Source organism: Cebus imitator, unplaced genomic scaffold, assembly GCF_001604975.1.
Source record: "Cebus imitator isolate Cc_AM_T3 unplaced genomic scaffold, Cebus_imitator-1.0 Scaffold82, whole genome shotgun sequence".
In the NCBI taxonomy this organism is placed as follows: Eukaryota; Metazoa; Chordata; class Mammalia; order Primates; family Cebidae; genus Cebus; species Cebus imitator.
Window position 1 is genome coordinate 3,120,559 of NW_016107397.1, and position 18,908 is coordinate 3,139,466.

Consider the following 18,908-nt stretch of genomic DNA (forward strand, 5'->3'; position numbering starts at 1 on the left):
CGAGACACCCCCATTCCCAGTCCCACACCCCAACCGGGACACGGGGCGGAGTCTCGCCAGCGGGGCTCGAGGCCACCCAGCTGCCCAGGGCGCACTCCGACCCCAGGGCGCACTCCGACCCCAGGGCCCGCCAACAGGGCACAAGTCCACTCCGGATCCGTCCCGGGTTTCTCCCGCGTCGCCGGGGTCTCCGCCCCTCCAAGCTGCCGCTGGAGCGTCGCCGCGGGAGCCATGCGCGCCACCAGAACCCCCCGAACCGCTGGGTGCCCCGGCCCGCGTCGCCAACGGATCTGCGGCGTAGCCCCAGCGCCGACCTTCGAAGTTCGAGTCGGGCTCCGACGGCGCGGCCGGGACCCAGCACGTCATCCTCCTTTGATTCTTGGGGGCTCCAAAGAGACCCCTCCCTTGGCACAGGCTGTCTGCGCTGGCCACCTGCCCCGCTTGGCTTCGCAGCATCTCGGCCCTGGCTCCGGCTCCGACGAGGTAGGGGGGCGGCCCGGCCTGGGGACTTGGGAGGGGGCTAGCGTGCTCCTCCACCGCGGAATGGGGCAGCAGAAGGCCACTGCCCCCTAGGTGGACCAAGCGGCTGCGCCCCCTTCTGCCCAGCCCCTTCCAGTCCGGTGACCCAGAAAACTGAGTCAGAGGCTGCGCTTCAGGTGTCCAGAAGCACTCCCCTGCCCCCGTCTGTTGCTTTGTTGCTTCCACCTGTCCCCAGGGTCCCGTGCCCAGGGGAAACTCGGCCAAGCAGACCGCTCACTTTGCAATCTCCCTCTCGTCCAAGCCCTAGCCCCCACACTGGGATAGGGACAGAGGGAAGATCCTCACTCAGGAAAACCCTGCAGGACAGCCCCCCTCCTCCACAACTGTGGACCTCTGGGAGCGTCCCCCCCTTTCGCTGGGCCCTCTTCCTCCGCCCTGCCTCTGCCCACCCCCCGGGCCTTCCCTTCCGCCCCCACTTTATTGCCTCTCCCCTGTCTCGGTTTCCAGGATTGTTCTCTTCCAGCCTTTTTTCTGACTTTCTTTTCCCCTTGACCCCTTCTCCTCCCCGGCTCCCCGCCCCACAAACCCCGGGGCGAAGGGGGTGTGTCACGCTCCTTTCTATTTATGGTGTCCCAGGGGAGGGGGTGCGTGCTAGAATTTTTTGTTGTTGTTGGCATCTGCAGGTCCCGGAATCACGAGGTGTCATATCTGTGATTCGGTGTCGGAGCCTCCTCCAGCCTCCCTGCCCATCCCCTGCGGCCGCATCTCCTGTCTGCTTTTGTCTGCTCTCTGCCTCCATTCCCGTCCTTTTCGCTCTCATCTTCGGGCGCTTTGTGCAGCTGCCTTCTTTGTCTCCGCCTCTCCGGCGACTGGTCTCCCCCTTCCCTCCCTCTCCTCCCTCCCCAGAGTCAAGAAGCCGTCGGCCTCAAGGGCAGCGATATTTCAGGTGTGTGGGGTGCGGTGGGAGTGGGGTGCAAGCGGGTGGGCTCCCAGCATGCCCAGCTGTTACTCCAATCCCCCCCTCCCCAAAGCAATCATTCATATTTATGAGATTTCAAGAAGGTCCCCAAGGATGTGGGGATAGGGATGGAGAGAGAAATGCTGTCCCTCTTTTTATTTTATTTTATTTTATTTTATTTTATTTTGAGACAGAGTTTCTCTCTTATTGCCCAGACTGGAGTGCAGTGGTGCCATCTCTGCTCATTGCAGCCCCCGCCTCCAGGATTCAAGCGATTCTCCTGCCTCAGCCTCCCGAGTAGCTGGGATTACAGGTGCCTGCCACCATGCCTGGCTAATTGTGTATGTGTGTGTTTTTAGTAGAGAAGAGGTTTCACCACGTTAGTCAGGCTGGTCTTGAACTCCCAATGTCAGGAGATTCACCTGCCTCTGACTCCCAAAGTGCTGGGATTACAGGCATGAGCCACTCTGCCTGGCCAAGAAATGTTGTTTCTCTTTAGGAAGGGAGCTTGGTCCAGGAGATATCTGGACTACACCTCCCACAGTGCCCTGGAGGCACCAGCTGCCTCTGTCTTTGCCTAGACAACCAAGGAGCCAGATTGGAGGGTGCTGGACTGGAGGGCAGGAACTAGTCAGCATGTGAAGCAAGGTTACAGGGCCAGCCCACAGCTTTGGCTTGGCCTGGAATCCCTGACCTGTTTTATTACCTCCTCCAAGGTTTAAGAACCTGGGAACCTTTGTTCATGTCCCCAAAAAGGGAATAGGGCTAGAGGTTGTGCCCAGGTTGAAAGTTGAGGGATACGTTGGAAAGCTCTTCCTTTTCCATGACACTGGGAACTCCCCACGTCCACCCCTACCCCTGCCCCTCACCACAAGCAACCTTATCTGAGATGTAGAAATACCATCGGGAAAGGGCCTCCCTTCCTGTAAGCAAGGGAAGGAAACTGGAGCCGAATGTCTTGAGTGAGTCAGGTGGGTTTCAGTCTACTAGTTGTCACACCTCATCACCTTTGTGGGCAGTGAGGGTATTGCTGGCGGCACCACTGAATTTCCCATGAACAGCTGGTCCATGTTGCCTGGAGCTGCAGATGTAGTCAAGAGCTAACTTGCTCTTCTTTGGGACCCATTGTCGCCAGAGTGTAATGCAAGAGGTCTGGGGCTGGGCTGGTCCCAGGAATGGAGGTTTGTGTGGTATCAGAGGGATTGCTTACACTGTGGGCCAGACAGTGGGGGAGCTCCCAGCAACCCCATCTCTGCTTCATAAGCTTAGCCCACTTGGACCCTTCAGCTCCTGTTCAAGGACCCAGTAGTGCCTCTCCTTGCTCTTCAGGCTGGGTTCAGAGATCCAGATACACTAAAAACAGATCTTGGCTGGGCATGGTGACTCACACGTAACAGCCCAGCACTTTAGGAACCGGAGGTGGGAGGATCGCTTGAGCCCAGGAGTTCAAGACCAGCTTGGGTAACATAGTGGGACCCCATCTCTACAAAAAAATTAAACATTTTAAAAATTAGCCAGGTGTGGTGGCACCTGCCTGTAGTCCCAGCAACATGGGAAGCTGAGGGGGGAGGATCGCTTGAGTCCAGGAGGTTGAGGCTGCAGTGAGCTATGATGGTGCCACTGCACTCCAGCCTGGGTGATAAAGCAAGAACTTGTCTCAAAAGAAAAAAATTAAATAAACAAACAACAACAACAATAATAAGAGATCTTCCCCCTGGCCTGGAAGCCAAGGAAACTTAATTTTTAGCCTGGCTTTGCCCAAGCCAATTCATCTCGCGCAAGGCTCTTAATCTCCTTGATTGTGAAAAGAAGGGGTTGAACTTGATGGTCTCTAATGGACCCATCAGGGGCTCTAAGTCCTCTGAGCTTGGCTTCCTCCTCTCCTCTGATAATGCTGGCTCCATACCCAGGTAATTAATCTCCAGGTGGAATCAGATGAGAAAGAATCAGAAAAGAAAGAGGGAGATGGAACTCTTGTTTCGAAGCTTGGTTTGTATGGCAAGCATACCTCGTTTAGGCAAGCTCTGTTTACGGCTTGGGAGGGCAAACCATTACTCAGTGCCACTGCTGGTCAACTTTCCCCAAACCTAGGTCAGGCTTCTGTCAAAAAAATAAATAAATAAAAGTGCAGCCAAGTCAATATCACCCCCACAGAGTAGCTGGTCTGTGTGCCCTTGGGATGTTGGCTAATAAGGCTTAATGTAGGTTATCTGAGGTGAGCATTATAATTGGTTGAAAGAGAGAGGGGGGATTGGATTGGTTGGTTTGGCTGGTCTGGAAGAGACAGGCCTAGAAACAGAAGTCACTGGGACTTGGATAGGGGGCTTTCCTTTTATTTTGGTGACGCTCTGACAGAGTCCTTTTAAAACGGTTCCTAGTCCCTGATTGGACAGAGCCCAAGTCTCCCCATGGGGAAGAGGGGCAGACGGAAGGAAAGGAGGGGTTGATTGGCTTAGAAGAAATGGCTTAACATTTTCTTTTCTTTTTTTTTTTGCTTGAAAACTTTATTAAAATAAGGATTAAACCTGAAAAAAGAGAGATGAGAATGCTAGCCCTTTGCATAAAATCAGCAAGAAAAAGGAAACAGGGAGACAAAGAGAGGAAAGGAAGGAAGGGAGGAAGGTGGGGGGGTTTTCTCTTGAGACAGAGTCTCATTCTGTTGCCCAGGCTGGAGTGCAGTGGCTCAACCTCAGCTTGCTGCAACCTCCACCTCCCAGGTTCAAGTGATTCTTGTTCCTCAGCCTCCCTAGTAGCTGGGATTACAGGTGTCCACCACCATGCCGAGCTAATTTTTGTATTTCTGGCAGAGATGGGGTTTCATGAAGCTGGCTAGGCTGGTCTTGATCTCCTGACCTCAGGTGAACTACCCACCTTGGCTGAGCCACTGCGTCGGACTGGCTTGACATTTTCTTTTTTGTTGTTGTTGTTGGTTCTTTCACTAGAGAACAAGGGCTTGACATTTTCTAGTGGAGCTGAGTATCTTGCTTATATTTGAATGTGTGTGTCAAGAGGCGGAGGTGGAGGGACAGGGAACTAGGGCAGCAATATGGAGGAGATTTGTGGTCTACACCCTCCTCCCTTTGCCCTGAGACTGTAGATGGCGGTGGCAGGACATGGAGTGGGGGTGAATCCCCCACTCTTCTCTGGGAACCCTCTTGTGGACAGAGGGGTGATGGTGGAAGTTTCTCATGTTGTCCTTGTAGAGGTCTTAGAGAGGTGATGGGATCCTTGAAGGAGTGTGCCTTTATTTATTTTTATTTTTTTATTTTTTTGAGACAGTCTCGCTCTCTGTCACCCAGGCTGGTGGGCGGTGGTGTGATCATGGCTCACTGCAACCTTTGCCTCTTTGACTCCAACGATCCTCCCACCTCAGCCTCCAGAGTAGCTGAAATTACAGGCCCACCGCACCACCATGCCCAGCTCATTTTTTGTAGAGATAGGGTCTCACTATGTTGTCCAGGCTGTTCTTAAGCTCCAAGACTCAGCCAATCCACCTGCCTTGGCCTCCCAAAGTGCTGGGAGTACAGGCATGAGCCTCCCAGCCCCAGCCTTCCTTTTTTTTTTTTTTTTTTTTTTTTTTTTTAACTACCCCCAAGTGCCGTCTTTCTTTTGACTGGGTCCCTGGTTGCTGGCTGGGCCTGGAGGATATCTGGGGCTGTGTATGGGGAGCTCACAGGGTTCTGAGTTTCTGACTGTTAGGGAGCATCCGGTAGGAGTGGAGTGGGTAGAGCTGGAATTTCTGAAAGCTGGTGGAAGGAGGAAGGGATCTGGGAACGCTTCACACCCGGGGTCTGTGTGGACAGCAGAAAAGAAAGGGTGTTTGTGGGGCAGGTACAGTGACTCACACTTGTAGTTCCAGCACTTTGGGAGGCTTAGGTAGGAGGATCGCTCGAACCCAGGATTTCAAGACCAGTCTGGGTAACATAGTGAGATTCCTATCTGTATTTAAAAATAAGAAGAAAGGAAGAAAGGGGCCAATGTGATGGCTCACGCCTGTAATTACAGCACTTTGGGAGGCTAAGGTGGGAGGATCACCTGAAGTCAGGAGTTCAAGACCAGCCTGGCCAACATGGTGAAATTCTGTCTCTACTAAAAATACAAAAATTAGCTGGGTATGGTGGCATGTGCCTGTAGTCCCAGCAACTCGGGAGGCTGAGGCAGGAGAATCACTTGAACCCGGGAGGCAGAGGTTGCAGTGAGCCGAGATTGCGCCACTGCACTCCAGCTTGGGCAACAGAAGGAAACTCTCTCTCACAAAAATAAATAAATAAAAGGGGGGGTTTCTATAGAAAGGGGCATTGGGACCATTTGTGTGCAGGGGCCCAGATGTGGAAACAAAGGGCTCTGATCCAGGTGCTGTATTTTCTTTTTTCTGCAGGGTCATGAAGCTGGAAGCCAGCTGTGGTACAGCCACCTCAGAGGTCCCCAAGCCGGAAAAGGAGGCTGCCGGAGATGCAGAGCCGAGCTCCGAAACCCGGCCACAGGAGGTGGAGACCAAGCTCAGGTCCAGATCCGGGCCTGAGGCTGAGGCTGAGCCCCTGGGTGCCAAGTCAGGGCCCGAGGCCAAGGCCGAGTTGTCGGGGGCTGAGCCTAGGTCGGGATCAGGGCCTGAGGCTGAGGCCGAGCCATTGGACTTCGTGGTGGCCACGGAACGGGAGTTTGAGGAGGTGATGGCCATCTCGGGCGGCATCTACGGTGGCCTGGACTACCTTCCCAGCCGCTACCACAGCTGGCTCCGGGACCCCGACCGCACAGTGGTGCTGGCCAAGCGCAACGGAGGCGTGGTGAGCCCGGGGGCAGGGCCGAGGTGACATGGGGTGAAGCCACCAGCGGGTGCGTGGATCTTAGGACAAGGAGGGGGAGAGCTTCTTTCCAGCCTTCGTCCGGATGCCGAGGAAGCAGAGTCTGCTTTAGGACCAAAAAGCAAGGCGTGCAGTGTGGATCCAGGGGCTATGTCAGTGAGGGTGGGGTGGAGGACGTGGAGGACTCCGAAAGCAGAGAAAGCGGAGGAACAGGAGAGCGCTTCAAAGTTTGAGGATCCACTGGAGAAGTTCCTGGGGGCAAGAGAGCAAGAAGTGAGGAGCAGGATAGAGGGGGTAGGCTAGGGGTGGGAGCAGCTAGACTGGGACCAGGACCCCCCAGCACAGGGAACCCTTGCCCGAAGAGGACCTGGAAGCCAGGAGCAGAAAGAGCCTAGAGTTGGGCTGGGGGAGGAGCTAAGATGAAGTGGGCGTGGCAAGCTCCCGGGGGAGGAGCCAAGTAAGGGGCGTGGCGAACGGTCCGGGACCTGTTGCACTCGGAGCTGGAGCATCTGGAGAGGTGGAAGGGGCCGGGCGCGGCGGCTGACGCCTGTAACCTTAGCTTTTTGGGAGGCCGAGGCGGGAGGATCACTTGAGCCTCGGAGTTTCAGACCAGCCTAGGCAACTTGTGAGACCCCTGTCTCTAAAAAATAAAAATAAATAAAAAGCCGGGAGTCGGGGTGCGTGCCTGCCGTCCTAGCTAGTAGGGAGGCTGGGGGCGGGGGGAATCGCTTGAGCCCAGGAGCTTGAGGCTGCAGTGAGCTGTGATCGCACCACAGCACTCCAGCCTGGGATGACGAGACCCTGCCTTAAATTAAAAAAAAAAAAAAAAAAAAAAAAAAAAAAAGGTGGACGAGACCCCCCGAATGACTGTTCTGCCGGCTCTGGAATCTGAGGCCCAGGTGCCGTGCTGCCCCAGGCCTGGCCTGGTGCCCGGGTGATGTCGACGGAGTGCTCAGCGTGTGGGAAGAGAAGAGCTCAGTGAGCCGACAGCCCTGGCAGGGGCAGAGGCGGGGAGGGTCCCCAGCTAACGGCCTCGGTCCGCAGATCGCGCTGGAGTCGGTGAACGTGATCGACGCCGGGGAGACGGCGCTGGTGGAGGGGCTGCGCGTGGCGCCCTGGGAGCGCGGGAAGGGCGTGGCTGGGCTGCTGCAGCGCTACTGCTCGCAGCTGGTCAAGCAACAGCACCCGGGGGTCAAGGTGGCACGGCTCACCCGGGACGACCAGCTGGGCCCCCGGGAGCTGAAGAAATACCGCCTAATCACCAAGCAGGTGAGAAGGACGGGGAGCTCGGATGGCTGGGCCTCTCTGCTGGGGCACACGGGGAGACCTTCCCCACGCCCAGCGGAGCCCGAGTTTGCTTTCTCTCCAGGCTCTACGGAGTGGTGCGGCCCATGAGCCTTGCCCTGAGACTTCCAGTCCTTACCAGACCCTTTGACTCAGGGGAAGTCAGACTCCTGACTCCCAGCCTGAAACCTTACATCCCAACTTCGGGGACCTTGCCTCCCCTAGGATCCTGCCTCTGTTCAGGGACCCAAGCATCCTCCTCTGAGCCTTTGTCCTCCCTCTGCGCCTCCCTAATCCTACTCACTGATCGGCCTCCCTGGCTGTCACGTCCCTGGAGACCCGGGGACCCGCACCCTCGGTTCCCTGGTTACTCCACACTGATCCCAACTCTCCTTGGGGATCCAGGTATTGGGAGCCCGTGCCCCTGGTCCCTCTCTGGTACCCTTGAAACCCAGGCTTTCCCATACCCCCACTCCGCCCGGAGCCGTCACGGTCGCTCCTCTGGAGCCCGTGGGCGTGAACGTGGAGTGAAGATTCCTGCCGAGAGGCGCCAGGCTTACCAACCCTCCCGCGCCCGCCTCGCGCTCACTCGTGCCCCCCGCAGGCCATCCTTTTGGTCCGATTCAACGCGTCAGCGCTGCTGGCCCGGCTGGGCGCGCGGCTGGCGGAGCTGCGGACCTCCGGCACCTTCTCGCCGCTGCCCACCGAGGCCGTGTCCGAGGCAGGCGGCGACGTGGCACGCCTCCTGTTGTCGCCCTCCGTGCAGCGCGACGTGCTTCCGGGCGGGACCATCATCCAGGACTGGCAGCCCTACCGGCCCAGCGAGAGCAACCTGCGCCTGCTGGCGGCTAAGGGCCTGGAGTGGCGCGTGGACAGCCTCGCGCGCCCGCGCGTGCTCACGCTGTGCACGCGTCCCTTCCCCATCCCGCACGGCGGGGACGGCACTTGGCGCTACCTCAACATCGACGCCTTCGGCAGCGACGGCGCGCAGGTGCAGAGCCAGTTGGTGTGGCACCTGCAGCGCCAGACCCCGCGCCTCGCCGGCCTCAACGTCATGTGCCAGCTCTTCCTGGAGCCCCAGCTGTGGTCACAGCTGGCTGACTTCTGCCAGGCCGGGCTGGGGCTGGAGCTGGTGAAGGGTTATACTGAACAGTACCTGCTGGAGGCCGACATCTGAGGCTCTCCTCTGGCGGAGTGGGGCAAAATGAAGCACTTTGGACCCGCCCCCTTCCGTAGTTTCCCCAGCCAGCCTCTTCCCTGCCATTTCCTACTCGGCCTCCCTTGGGAAGTCCCCTCTGACTCTCACCCTTACCGGCGCAGGTCCCCCCACGCTGTCCCTTTTCCCCTTACCATCTCGCCTCTAGAGCCCCCAAACACTATTGCCTATGCCCTGACCTGAACTGCCGGATTTGGGGGCGGGGCGGGCTTGCGCTGCTGTTATCCACTCTCTTCTATTCCAAAGAACTGGTCCCAGCACAGGCTTCGGAGTCCTTCCCTGTCCATCACCCCAGCCCCGGCGTGAACTCTGCCTTTCCTGGCTTCTCCCTTCTGCCCCCTCGTGGGTGGAAGCGCGCAAGAGTGTGTGGGATACCCAGCCTCCTCCCCGAGCGCAGCCGCTCAATCCGGGTTTCTTTTCTTCCTCCTGCCCTTTTTAAAGCCCTCAAAACCGGCACTGCACTTCCCTCCCGACCCCTAACTCCCTCCCCCCGCTCAAGTCTCTGGTATCAGAGATCAGTGCCCTCTCCACACTTCTCTCTAGCCCCCCCTCCTCATCCTGTCTGGATCTCTACGACCCTTAGCACCTTAGCGCCGCAGTGCTCATTTTCCTGCCCCTCTGTTCCGCTTTCCATCACCAGCCCAGTGTCAATCCAGAGAGAGAAACCCTGTAAAATGAAATGTATTTAGAATGCTCCCCGTTTGGATTCTTGTTCACCTTGGTGATGCACTTTCTGAGTCTGTCTTTCTCACTGGGGTTTCCTCCGGCTTTGCACAACGTTGCTGTTTTGCAGGCTCCCCCGTGCCCCAGCTCACCCAGGCGGGGGTGGAGGGGTGGGCGGGGGTTCTGGCTGGAGAGTTTGGTATAGTGGAGGGCAGGTCCCTCAGCCTGGCATAGGGGCTGTCTCCTGGTTCCAACCAGGCTGCCTTCTAGTGCAACTGGAATCCCCACCTCCTGGTATTTCTGGACACCACTCCCTTCCTCTAGATCATTTATGCTTTTAGAACTTTGAGAGTCTTCTATTTAATTGCAAGTAGTAACAGCTGCATCTGCACAGCGCTGTCTCCAATGTTGGATCCCCACATCACAGGCAGAGGAAGAAAACAGAAGTCTGGGAAAGATCAAAGTGACTTCTAAGTCACTCAAAGTAGCTGGGAGCCTCCCAGCGAATAGAACCCAGGTGTCCCAAGCCTAGAGCATGACCTAGAACTTCACGCTGTCTGATGATTCTCGCTTGAACTTCTTGTTGGGCAATGCCTAGGTGCTAGGAGAATGTTGGCAGTGAGTTTGGGGTTTGCTGGGGATGGGATCTACATCGGCAGAGGGGGACACCAGCAGGTCGAATGGGGGCCAGCTGCCACTTCACCACTTTCCCCAGCTGTGGTTTTGCTACTGTGATGCTCTGCTTGGCTGCCTCCTGTGCCAGGCAGACATGGCCATGCTGCCACCCTCCTTGTCACAGCAACCACGACTGTATGACAATAAAATGGACCTTCTGGCCATCCTCTGTGTCTGTTTCACTTCTCAGTGGGGAGGGATGAGACACATTACCTTCCCCTTTCCCCAGCAGCCTGTATCAGAGAGGATCTCTAAGCCCTGTGGCAATGGGGCTAATGACTTTGTGGGGAGAGGGAAGAGGTGGGGAGGGGTTCTGGGGTGGGCTGCTGGCCGTGTGCCCCTACCCCACCCTTGCCAATTGAGGAAAGAAACCGCTGCTCAGGACCGAGGTGGGCAGCAGCACTGCCCTCTGACTCGCCCCGGCCTTGTTTTTCCCTGGATCTGGGGATCTGCTGCTCCCCAAATTCTGTGGGTTCTTCTCCCAAGTCCCGCTTGGTATCAAAGACCAGCTTCCATCAGCCAGGATCCAGGCATCTAACTCCCAGTTCCAGAGTCGCCCGTGGCCAGCCTGGCTCGCCTTCTCCATTTCTAGGTGGGCAACCCATGGTGTGGGGAGGAGGTGGAGAGAGCCTGGGCACCGCCCCCCATCCAGCCTGCTCTGGAGCGGCAGAGACTGCGATCCCCCAAAGTAACACGCGGGGGCGCCAGGACGTGCGCGGACGCGGGCGAGGCAGCACAAGGTGGTTTTCGTCCGTGTGAGTGTGTCCGTGGGCGTCTTTGTGTGTCTGCGTTTCTGGACATGTGTGCACGAATCAGGGGGTGTCTGGGTGGGATGGATTCGAGACAACGTGCCTGGTGTACCTCAGAATCAGGTACCTCAAGTGGCTTTTTTTGTTGTTTTCTTTTTTGATGAGGACGATGCTTGATATGTTACTATGTACGTGTGGACTCGGAAGCAGGCGACTTGCGTGTATTGTCGAGTGTGCACAGCGCAGCCTGTGAGTCCCTGCAACCGCGTCTTGGATTTCTGAAGTCGCATTCCTTGAGGGTTTTGGCACCCTTCCCTCCACCTGGTAAAAGGAATGAATGAGAACACTTAGTGAACATCTCCATCGCCCCGGACACATCTCCAGCCTCGGTCTGGGTGACTGCTAGGCGAGGTGTGACACTGTGTTTGTGTAAGTGGGTGTGTCTCCCAATCTCTGTGTGATTCTTTAGGACAGTGTGTTGTGTGTGTGACAGGTGGAAGTTGAAGGAGGCTGGTTCAGGATTACAGAAGTGGTTTTCTTTTTCTTGGTGGATACCACCTTCATGGTGTGTGTCTGTGTATGTATTTGAGTGTGTGAGTGTGTGTTAGTCTCTCCAGTGGCTCTCTCTTCGTGTCTCTCCCCTTCTCTGTCTCTTTCTCTCTCTCTTTCTTGGTGACTCATCTCTGCGGCTTTGCCCTCCCCCGCTTGCTGGGTCTCCCCTCCCCCACTCAGGAGTGGGTGGGGGTCTGAGGGCGAGTGGGACCTCGGGACTAAAAATCAGGGTGAGCACCCCCTTCCCATCACTCATCATTCCAGACTCTCCAGTAGCCCCCTAGCCCTCCCCTCAGTCCCTTCCCCAGGACTCCCCAGCCCTGGGATGGGGAGGGGATAGGGCAAGAGTGTGTTCTAAATGGGGCAATTTTCAGGGGGCCTTTAACATCTTCTGTGAATTCAAAGTGAAGACCCCTTCCCCTCTCATTAAGTGCCCCCTCCCTGCCTGCCCCCCCACCATGGCTGACGCAGTTAAAGGCTGCAGAGGTGAGTCACCGGTTGGGGGGAGGGGTAGGAGAAGAGGGGAACTGTAAGCTTCGGGGTCCACAAGCCCCTGCTCTCTCTTTCTCTCCCAGACCTTCTCAGGGAAAAGACCCAGTTCTCTTCCCCGATCCCCTGGTTTTCCAAATCTTGAGTTTAGATTCCTACGATGCTGGACCCTATCTTCTCCAGCTACCCTCTTGGAGGGAGATTCAGGAACAAACACAAAGAGAGATGATGGATTCACACAAACAAGTCAGAGCCAATACCAGGCATCCCCAACCAGGTCCCCATCTCAGCTCTGCCTTTTCCAGCACTCTGTCTCTCCCACTTTCTTCAGTTCTCTTTCTTTTTCTCACTGTCTCTCTCCTTTCCCCATCCCAGGAACCTGTGCACAGTCCAGAAGCCCCTAAAGGCAGCAGGGTATGAAGGGCACAGCTCACCCCCAGTAGAGGGGGGAGTGTGTGATCGAGCTGACCCAGGTAGGGAACTAGGATGGAGAGAAGCAGAAACAGAATGAGTCCAGAGACCATGCAGACATAAGGAATCAAGACCCAGATTGTGAAATCTCCAAGCCTTTGGTGCCCCAGGCATTCACCTCCACCCTGCTCCCTCACCACAGGATGCTGGAACCCTGGGGATGCTGATTTCTGAGAAGCTCTTCCTGGGCTTCTGAGCTTAAGTGGAGGAAGGGAGGTATGGGGAGTGGGGGCATGTGTATGCTTACACACACATTATTGTGTACCACCAAGCCAGGCACAGTTTTTGGACACCAGCAGATGCCCAAAACTTGGTGTGTTCAAAGACCCCAAACTGCATGGGCATACAGGCATGAAGAAGAGATAAGAACTCCCCCCCAACACACACATGCTTGCGCGCATACACATACAGCTGGAAGCAAACACAAACACAGCCACACAGAATGGAAGAGAACATCACACAGTTAAATTGGAAACACTACCATACCCATCCACTGTTGATCTGATTAAATACACAATTGCTTCCCCCATTCCCTTTCTTTCCCCCCATCATGTATCTAATTCATCTCTGCACACATGTAAACATACGTGCACAGGCCATGTACATGCACACCCAGGTGTGTGTGCACACACACAAGCCCACAGGCGAATATAGTTTCTCTAGGTGCCTGTCTCTCATCTTGCAACTTGGTCTCTAATCCCCATCAGCACTCAGTCAGCCCCCTTGGCTCCCTCCCTCCCCTCTCCCTTCTCTCTTGGATGGCTTCCCCTCCCCCTCTCCAGATGTCTGAGCCATCTCTCTCTGATTCATCCTCCTCAGGAAGGTAACGTGACCCCTTCCTCATCCCACTGCTCTCTGTATCCAGGCTGGGAAGATGAAGGGGTGATGGGGGGAGAGGAAAGGAAGGAGGGGAAGCTGTGGCTAGTTGTGTGTGGGGATGGGAGGCACTGCCTCAGGGTCTCCTAACCCCTCTTTCCCTCCTTTCTTTGGAATCTCCACTGTCACCTTGGTTCTCAGTGTTTTTTTTTTTTCCCCCTCTCTCTCTCCTTTAGCCTGTTCCTTCTACCTGTTCCAGATCCTTTCCTTTCTTCCTCCTCCCCTGCGCCCATCTCTTCTCTCTTTCCTCCCTCTCCACTCCTCCCCATTTATTTCCCCGCAGAGCTGATGGGCTTTCTTCTGGGAAAGTCGAGCCACTGATGGAAGCGAGAAGCCACTGCTGGTTATAGAGAGAAAGCACGTGAGTGTGTGTGTAGGGAGGGGGGGGTTGGAAGGGGGGTCAGTTCTAGGAAGAGGTGAGGAGGGGGGTGAGGACTGTTTCTGAAAGAGTCTTTGAGCCCCTGGCAGACAGCCCTGACCTCGGTTTTCAGAGTCTTAGGGTGCGGGTGCCCTGCGTGTGCCCACGAGCATCTCTGTGTCCGCAGTTCGTGTGTGTCTGGCGTGTGTCATTGTCGTTCCCCCCTTCCCTGTCCACGCCCCCGCACCGCTCTCTGCCAGCACCGCAGCCCCCTCCAGCCTTCCTCCCTCCCTCCCCTTCATTCCTGCAGTGGCTGCCCCCCTTGCCACCCTCTCCTCTCCCCTGCCCCCTCCCCATTTCCGTCCTCTTCCCCCACCCCCGCCCACTGCTGGTCTCCCTTCACCGGACCCGGCTCGCTGATGGATTCTCTTTGCGCAAATCTGTGCGTCATCGCCCCCCACCCCCGGAACCTCTAGCTGTCCAAGCCCCCAGCCCCAACCTCTCTGGCAGGAGATACGGTCGAAGGGTCTGGTGGCAGAAAGGGGGTATCTGTGACGTTGCATGCCCCCCTCCCATCGCGTTCAAACCTTCCCTTTAAGCGGTGGAGAGAGCTGGAGTTGAGTCACCCCCCCACCTGCGCAACCCCCTCCCCACCTGGTCTGGTCTCGCCCTCCAAACGTCCTTGGGGGAGGAAAGTGGCTGGAGGGAAAGCGGCTGGGGGAGAATGGGAAGAGATGGGTCGAAGGGGGCACAGCGGGGGGCCTTGACACACGCGGCAGTCCGGGGACAGAAGGACAGACACCTTTTTCTCCAGACACAGCACGGGTCGAGAAACAGACACGACCCAGAGGCACACACATCCTCATTCCTTCCCCCTTCTCTTCCGACTCCGACCCTTTCCGATGGGATTACCAAAACCGCAAGATCCACCCATCTGCCCCTGCCAGTGGGCTGCCACCCCGCACCGCCGATCCGTGGACAGCGCCGGCAGGCGCGCAGATATGTCCCCCCGTGCTCAGGTTCATGCCGTCCTTGGGCATGTGGTCTCGGGGTGGCGAGCCCGGCCCCCTCCTCGGCTGTCGAATCTTTATCCTTCCCCTCCCCAGTATTTATCTCCCACTGGTGCCCAGTCAGACGCTGGGGCTGCCCTTTTCCAAGTCCACTCGGCAACGGCGGACTCCATCCAGCAGCTCCAAGTTGCTCTGCAACCCACCCTCCCGCCTTCCAGCGCCTCTGCATCCACCCTTCCATTCATTCTCCCATTCATTCATTCATCCTTTTCTCCTCGTCCCTCCTTCATTCATTCATAGCCCCCCGCCCCGCCCGCTTCAGCATTTCATTCATTCATTCATTCATTCATTTCCCGGAGCTCCGCTAGCGCACACCCCTCCAGCCGAAGGCCCCAGCGCGCAGGCGCAGGCCGGCAGAGGCAGGCACCCTCCAATCGTAGAGCGTCCTCCCTCCTCCAGGCGCCCGCCCGCTTCCCCATGAATGAACATTGACGTCAATGGGGCGGGGCGCGCCCACGTGACCCCGCGCGCTCCCCTTTATAAGGCGGTGGAGGCGCGGGCGCTGTCCAGCGTGCTGAAGCCGGAGCGAGCGAGCCGCCCGGAGCCGCGCCGACCCAGCTGAGCCCAGCCCAGGGGACGCCAGACCTCGACCGTCGCTCATACCCCGGCCACCGCTCGGAGCCGAGGCAGACGCGTCCCGATCTTCCCCAGTCCCCATCCCGCCCCGACCCTCCTCTCCACCTCCCGCTTCGTGACACCAGCTGGTAAATACTCCGCTGTCCGTCCCTCAAACCGTGGGCGCGAGGGAGGGTTCTCTCTCCTCTCGATGGGGGTGTTGCAAGCACAGCGGGAGCCTCCTGGTAAGGGTCCCCGGTAAACGGGGGAGTCGCAGCTTTTTCTCTTGCTGCTGAAGTCGCCCACGCACCATCCGGGGAGTCCTACGGGGAGGGAGGGAGCAGAGATTTTTTTTTCCCCCATATTGCTGCTTAGTACGTGGGCGATGGCAGTGAGATGGCTCAGGGAAGGGGGCGAGGAAGCCCTGGGTAAGCGAGGGCTTCGGGCGTTCTTTTCCCATTTACACGACTCCAGAGATCGGCACAACATCTTCCTCCTTTGCTCCTAAACGTTCCTCTTCTGGGTAAGGTTAGGGGGATCAGGGAAACCCTGGGTTTCCTGCTGAAAGGTGGGGGAAGGGAACATAGATCTAGAAAGGGGAATTCTTACAGAAATCCTCTTTTTTTTTTGGTCCCTTCTATTTTTCAGTCTCTGGCAGCCTCTTGGTCATGAAAGCCCTCAGATGGCCGGCTTCCGCCCTCTTCTGCCTTCTGCTAATCAAGGCGTTAGGGGCAGCACCCTCTGGTCGCCCTGAGGCGCAGCCTCCTCCCCTCAGCTCTGAGCATAAAGAGCCGGTGGCGGGGGACGCAGTGCCCGGGCCAAAGGATGGCAGCGCCCCAGAGGTCCGAGCCGCTCGGAATTCCGAGCCGCAGGACGAGGGAGAGCTTTTCCAGGGCGTGGATCCCCGGGCGCTGGCCGCGGTGCTGCTGCAGGCACTCGACCGCCCCGCCTCGCCCCCAGCACCTAGCGGCTCCCAGCAGGAGCCGGCGGAAGAAGCAGCTGAAGCTCTGCTGACCGAGACCGTGCGCAGCCAGACCCACAGCCTCCCGGCGCCGGAGAGCCCGGCGCCCGCTGCTCCGCCTCGCCCTCAGACTCCGGAGAATGGTCCCGAAGCGAGCGATCCCTCCCAGGAGCTCGAGGCGCTTGCGTCCCTGCTCCAGGAACTGCGAGATTTTAGTCCAAGTAGCGCCAAGCGCCAGCAGGAGACGGCAGCAGCAGAGACTGAAACCCGCACGCACACGCTGACCCGAGTGAATCTGGAGAGCCCGGGGCCAGAACGCGTGTGGCGCGCTTCCTGGGGAGAGTTCCAGGCGCGCGTCCCGGAGCGCGCGCCCCTGCCACCCCCGGTCCCCTCGCAATTCCAGGCGCGTATGCCCGAGAGCGGGCCCCTTCCCGAAACCCACAAGTTCGGGGAAGGAGTGTCCTCCCCCAAAACACACCTAGGCGAGGCATTGGCACCCCTGTCCAAGGCGTACCAAGGCCTGGCCGCCCCGTTCCCCAAGGCGCGCCGGCCGGAGAGCGCACTCCTGGGTGGCTCCGAGGCTGGCGAGCGCCTTCTCCAGCAAGGGCTGGCGCAGGTGGAGGCCGGGCGGCGGCAGGCGGAGGCCACGCGGCAGGCCGCGGCGCAGGAAGAGCGGCTGGCCGACCTCGCCTCGGACCTGCTGCTCCAGTATTTGCTGCAGGGCGGGGCCCGGCAGCGCGGCCTGGGGGGTCGGGGGCTGCAGGAGGCGGCGGAGGAGCGAGAGAGTGCACGGGAGGAGGAGGAGGCGGAGCAGGAGAGACGCGGCGGGGAGGAGAGGGTGGGGGAAGAGGATGAGGAGGCGGCGGAGGCGGAGGCAGAGGCGGAGGAGGCGGAGAGGGCGCGGCAGAACGCGCTCCTGTTCGCGGAGGAGGAGGACGGGGAAGCCGGAGCGGAGGACAAGCGCTCACAGGAAGAGACGCCGGGCCACCGGCAGAAGGAGGCCAAGGGGGCAGAGGAGGGCGGGGAGGAGGAGGACGACGACGAGGAGATGGACCCGCAGACGATCGACAGCCTTATTGAGCTGTCCACCAAACTCCACCTGCCAGCGGACGACGTGGTCAGCATCATCGAGGAGGTGGAGGAGAAACGGAAGCGGAAGAAGAACGCCCCTCCCGAGCCCGTGCCGCCCCCCCGGGTCGCCCCCGCTCCCACCCACGTCCGCTCCCCGCAGCCCCCGCCCCCCGCCCCCGCCCCCGCTCGGGAAGAACTGCCGGACTGGAACGAGGTGCTCCCGCCCTGGGATCGGGAGGAGGACGAGGTGTACCCGCCAGGGCCGTACCACCCCTTCCCCAACTACATCCGGCCGCGGACACTGCAGCCGCCCTCGGCCTCGCGCCGCCGCCACTACCACCACGCCTTGCCGCCTTCGCGCCACTATCCCGGCCGGGAGGCCCAGGCTCGGCGCGCTCAGGAGGAGGCGGAGGCGGAGGAGCGCCGGCTGCAGGAGCAGGAGGAGCTGGAGAATTACATCGAGCACGTGCTGCTCCGGCGCCCGTGACCCGCCCCGGTCCCGCCCCCGCGCGCCCCCGCCGCGCGCGCCGCCGCCCCCCTCCGTGTCGCCAGCTCCCCCTCGGTGTTTGCATGCGCCCCGCCCCCGCCCCTCGGCCCCGCCCCCGTTCCCAGGCTGCGCCGGGACCGGCCAGACCCCCTTCCCGGGTCCAGAGCCCGAACTCCCAGAGCTCACCCACGGGTGACCCGGGACCAGCCCAGGAGGACCGCTGGTTTGTGCCAGTTCCCTCCCTGCGGGGGACTCCGGCCCCATCAACTCCCTCTGGGGACGTCCCCATCTGAAACCGGAAAAAGCAGTTCCAATTAATTGTGTGAAGTGTGTCTGTCTCCAGCCCTTTCCACGAGCTCCTCCAACCTCTCCAAGTCGCTGTGAATTGACCCCTTCTTTCCTTTCTCTGTTGTAAATATCCCTCACGGAGGAAATAGTTTTGCTAAGAAATAAAAGTGACTATTTTATTAGGACTTTGTTCTCGGTTATTCACCCGTCCCCTTGGGCCTGTGTGGTCCTTCCCAAGGGGCGGTGAGGGAAGCGCCAGCCACAGTCCCCATCTCCTCCTGCTTCCTGTCCCCAAATCAAGGCGAGGGATGAGTGGGGAAAGTCCTGAAACTGCTTTTAGAGAATATGGCTCACACCCATTAAGAAACCCGAAATTCCACTTCTAGCTTGGGGGATGGTGGTAAAGTCATCTTTCCCCAGGGCTTGACAGAGAGAAGCCCAGCGGAATGCAATAAAAGAGCCAGTTGTCTAGGATGGGTCCAGTGACCTCTGGTTCAAAAGAAAAAGGCACCCCGCTCCAGTGCCACAGCTCTGGGTGCCACCCGGCTCATTTTTCCCAAGATCCTGGGGTTGCGTGGGTAATGCCAAAGTCTCCTCTGTTCACCCACCCACCTCCCTCCATTGCTCCCTAAATTCCCTGGTCCTAGGTACTTTGCCAGAAATTCGGGGAGGAGGGGGTGGCAGCCACAGAGACACCCTGACTAAAGCCACTTCTTAACCCTTTTTCTTTTTCCTGAGACAGGGTCTCACTCTGTCGCCCAGGCTGCAGTGCAGTGGCGTGATCACAGCTCACTGCAACCTCGAATTCCTGGGCTCAGGTGATCCTCCCACCTCAGCCTCCTGAGTAGCTGGGACTACAGGTGCACGCCACCATGCCCAGCTAATTTTTGCTTTTTTTTTTTT

General features: G+C 58.5%; 2 protein-coding genes across 7 annotated transcripts; both read left to right on the plus strand.

Annotated features, from left to right (window-relative positions):
- Positions 1-1,166: 1,166 nt before the first annotated feature.
- NAT16 (N-acetyltransferase 16 (putative)) lies at positions 1,167-10,242 on the plus strand. Its single transcript, XM_017533527.2, has 4 exons — positions 1,167-1,426; positions 5,817-6,222; positions 7,285-7,509; positions 8,129-10,242. Exons 2-4 carry the CDS (start codon positions 5,821-5,823, stop codon positions 8,699-8,701), a joined length of 1,200 nt encoding a protein of 399 aa, XP_017389016.1. The 5' UTR covers positions 1,167-1,426; positions 5,817-5,820; the 3' UTR covers positions 8,702-10,242.
- A 537-nt stretch (positions 10,243-10,779) lies between these two features.
- On the plus strand, positions 10,780-18,190 carry VGF (VGF nerve growth factor inducible). 6 transcript variants are annotated; one of them, XM_037740278.1, is made up of 5 exons: positions 10,780-11,238; positions 11,955-12,114; positions 12,244-12,341; positions 13,499-13,576; positions 15,847-18,190. In XM_037740278.1, the coding sequence occupies exon 5, from the start codon at positions 15,867-15,869 to the stop codon at positions 17,715-17,717; it is 1,851 nt and encodes a 616-aa protein (XP_037596206.1). In that variant the 5' UTR covers positions 10,780-11,238; positions 11,955-12,114; positions 12,244-12,341; positions 13,499-13,576; positions 15,847-15,866; the 3' UTR covers positions 17,718-18,190. The 6 variants fall into 6 exon arrangements, with proteins under 6 accessions (XP_037596206.1, XP_037596208.1, XP_037596205.1 ...); XM_037740280.1 differs by having other exon boundaries at positions 12,020-12,114; XM_037740277.1 differs by lacking the exon at positions 10,780-11,238 and adding an exon at positions 11,744-11,865.
- Positions 18,191-18,908: the final 718 nt, after the last annotated feature.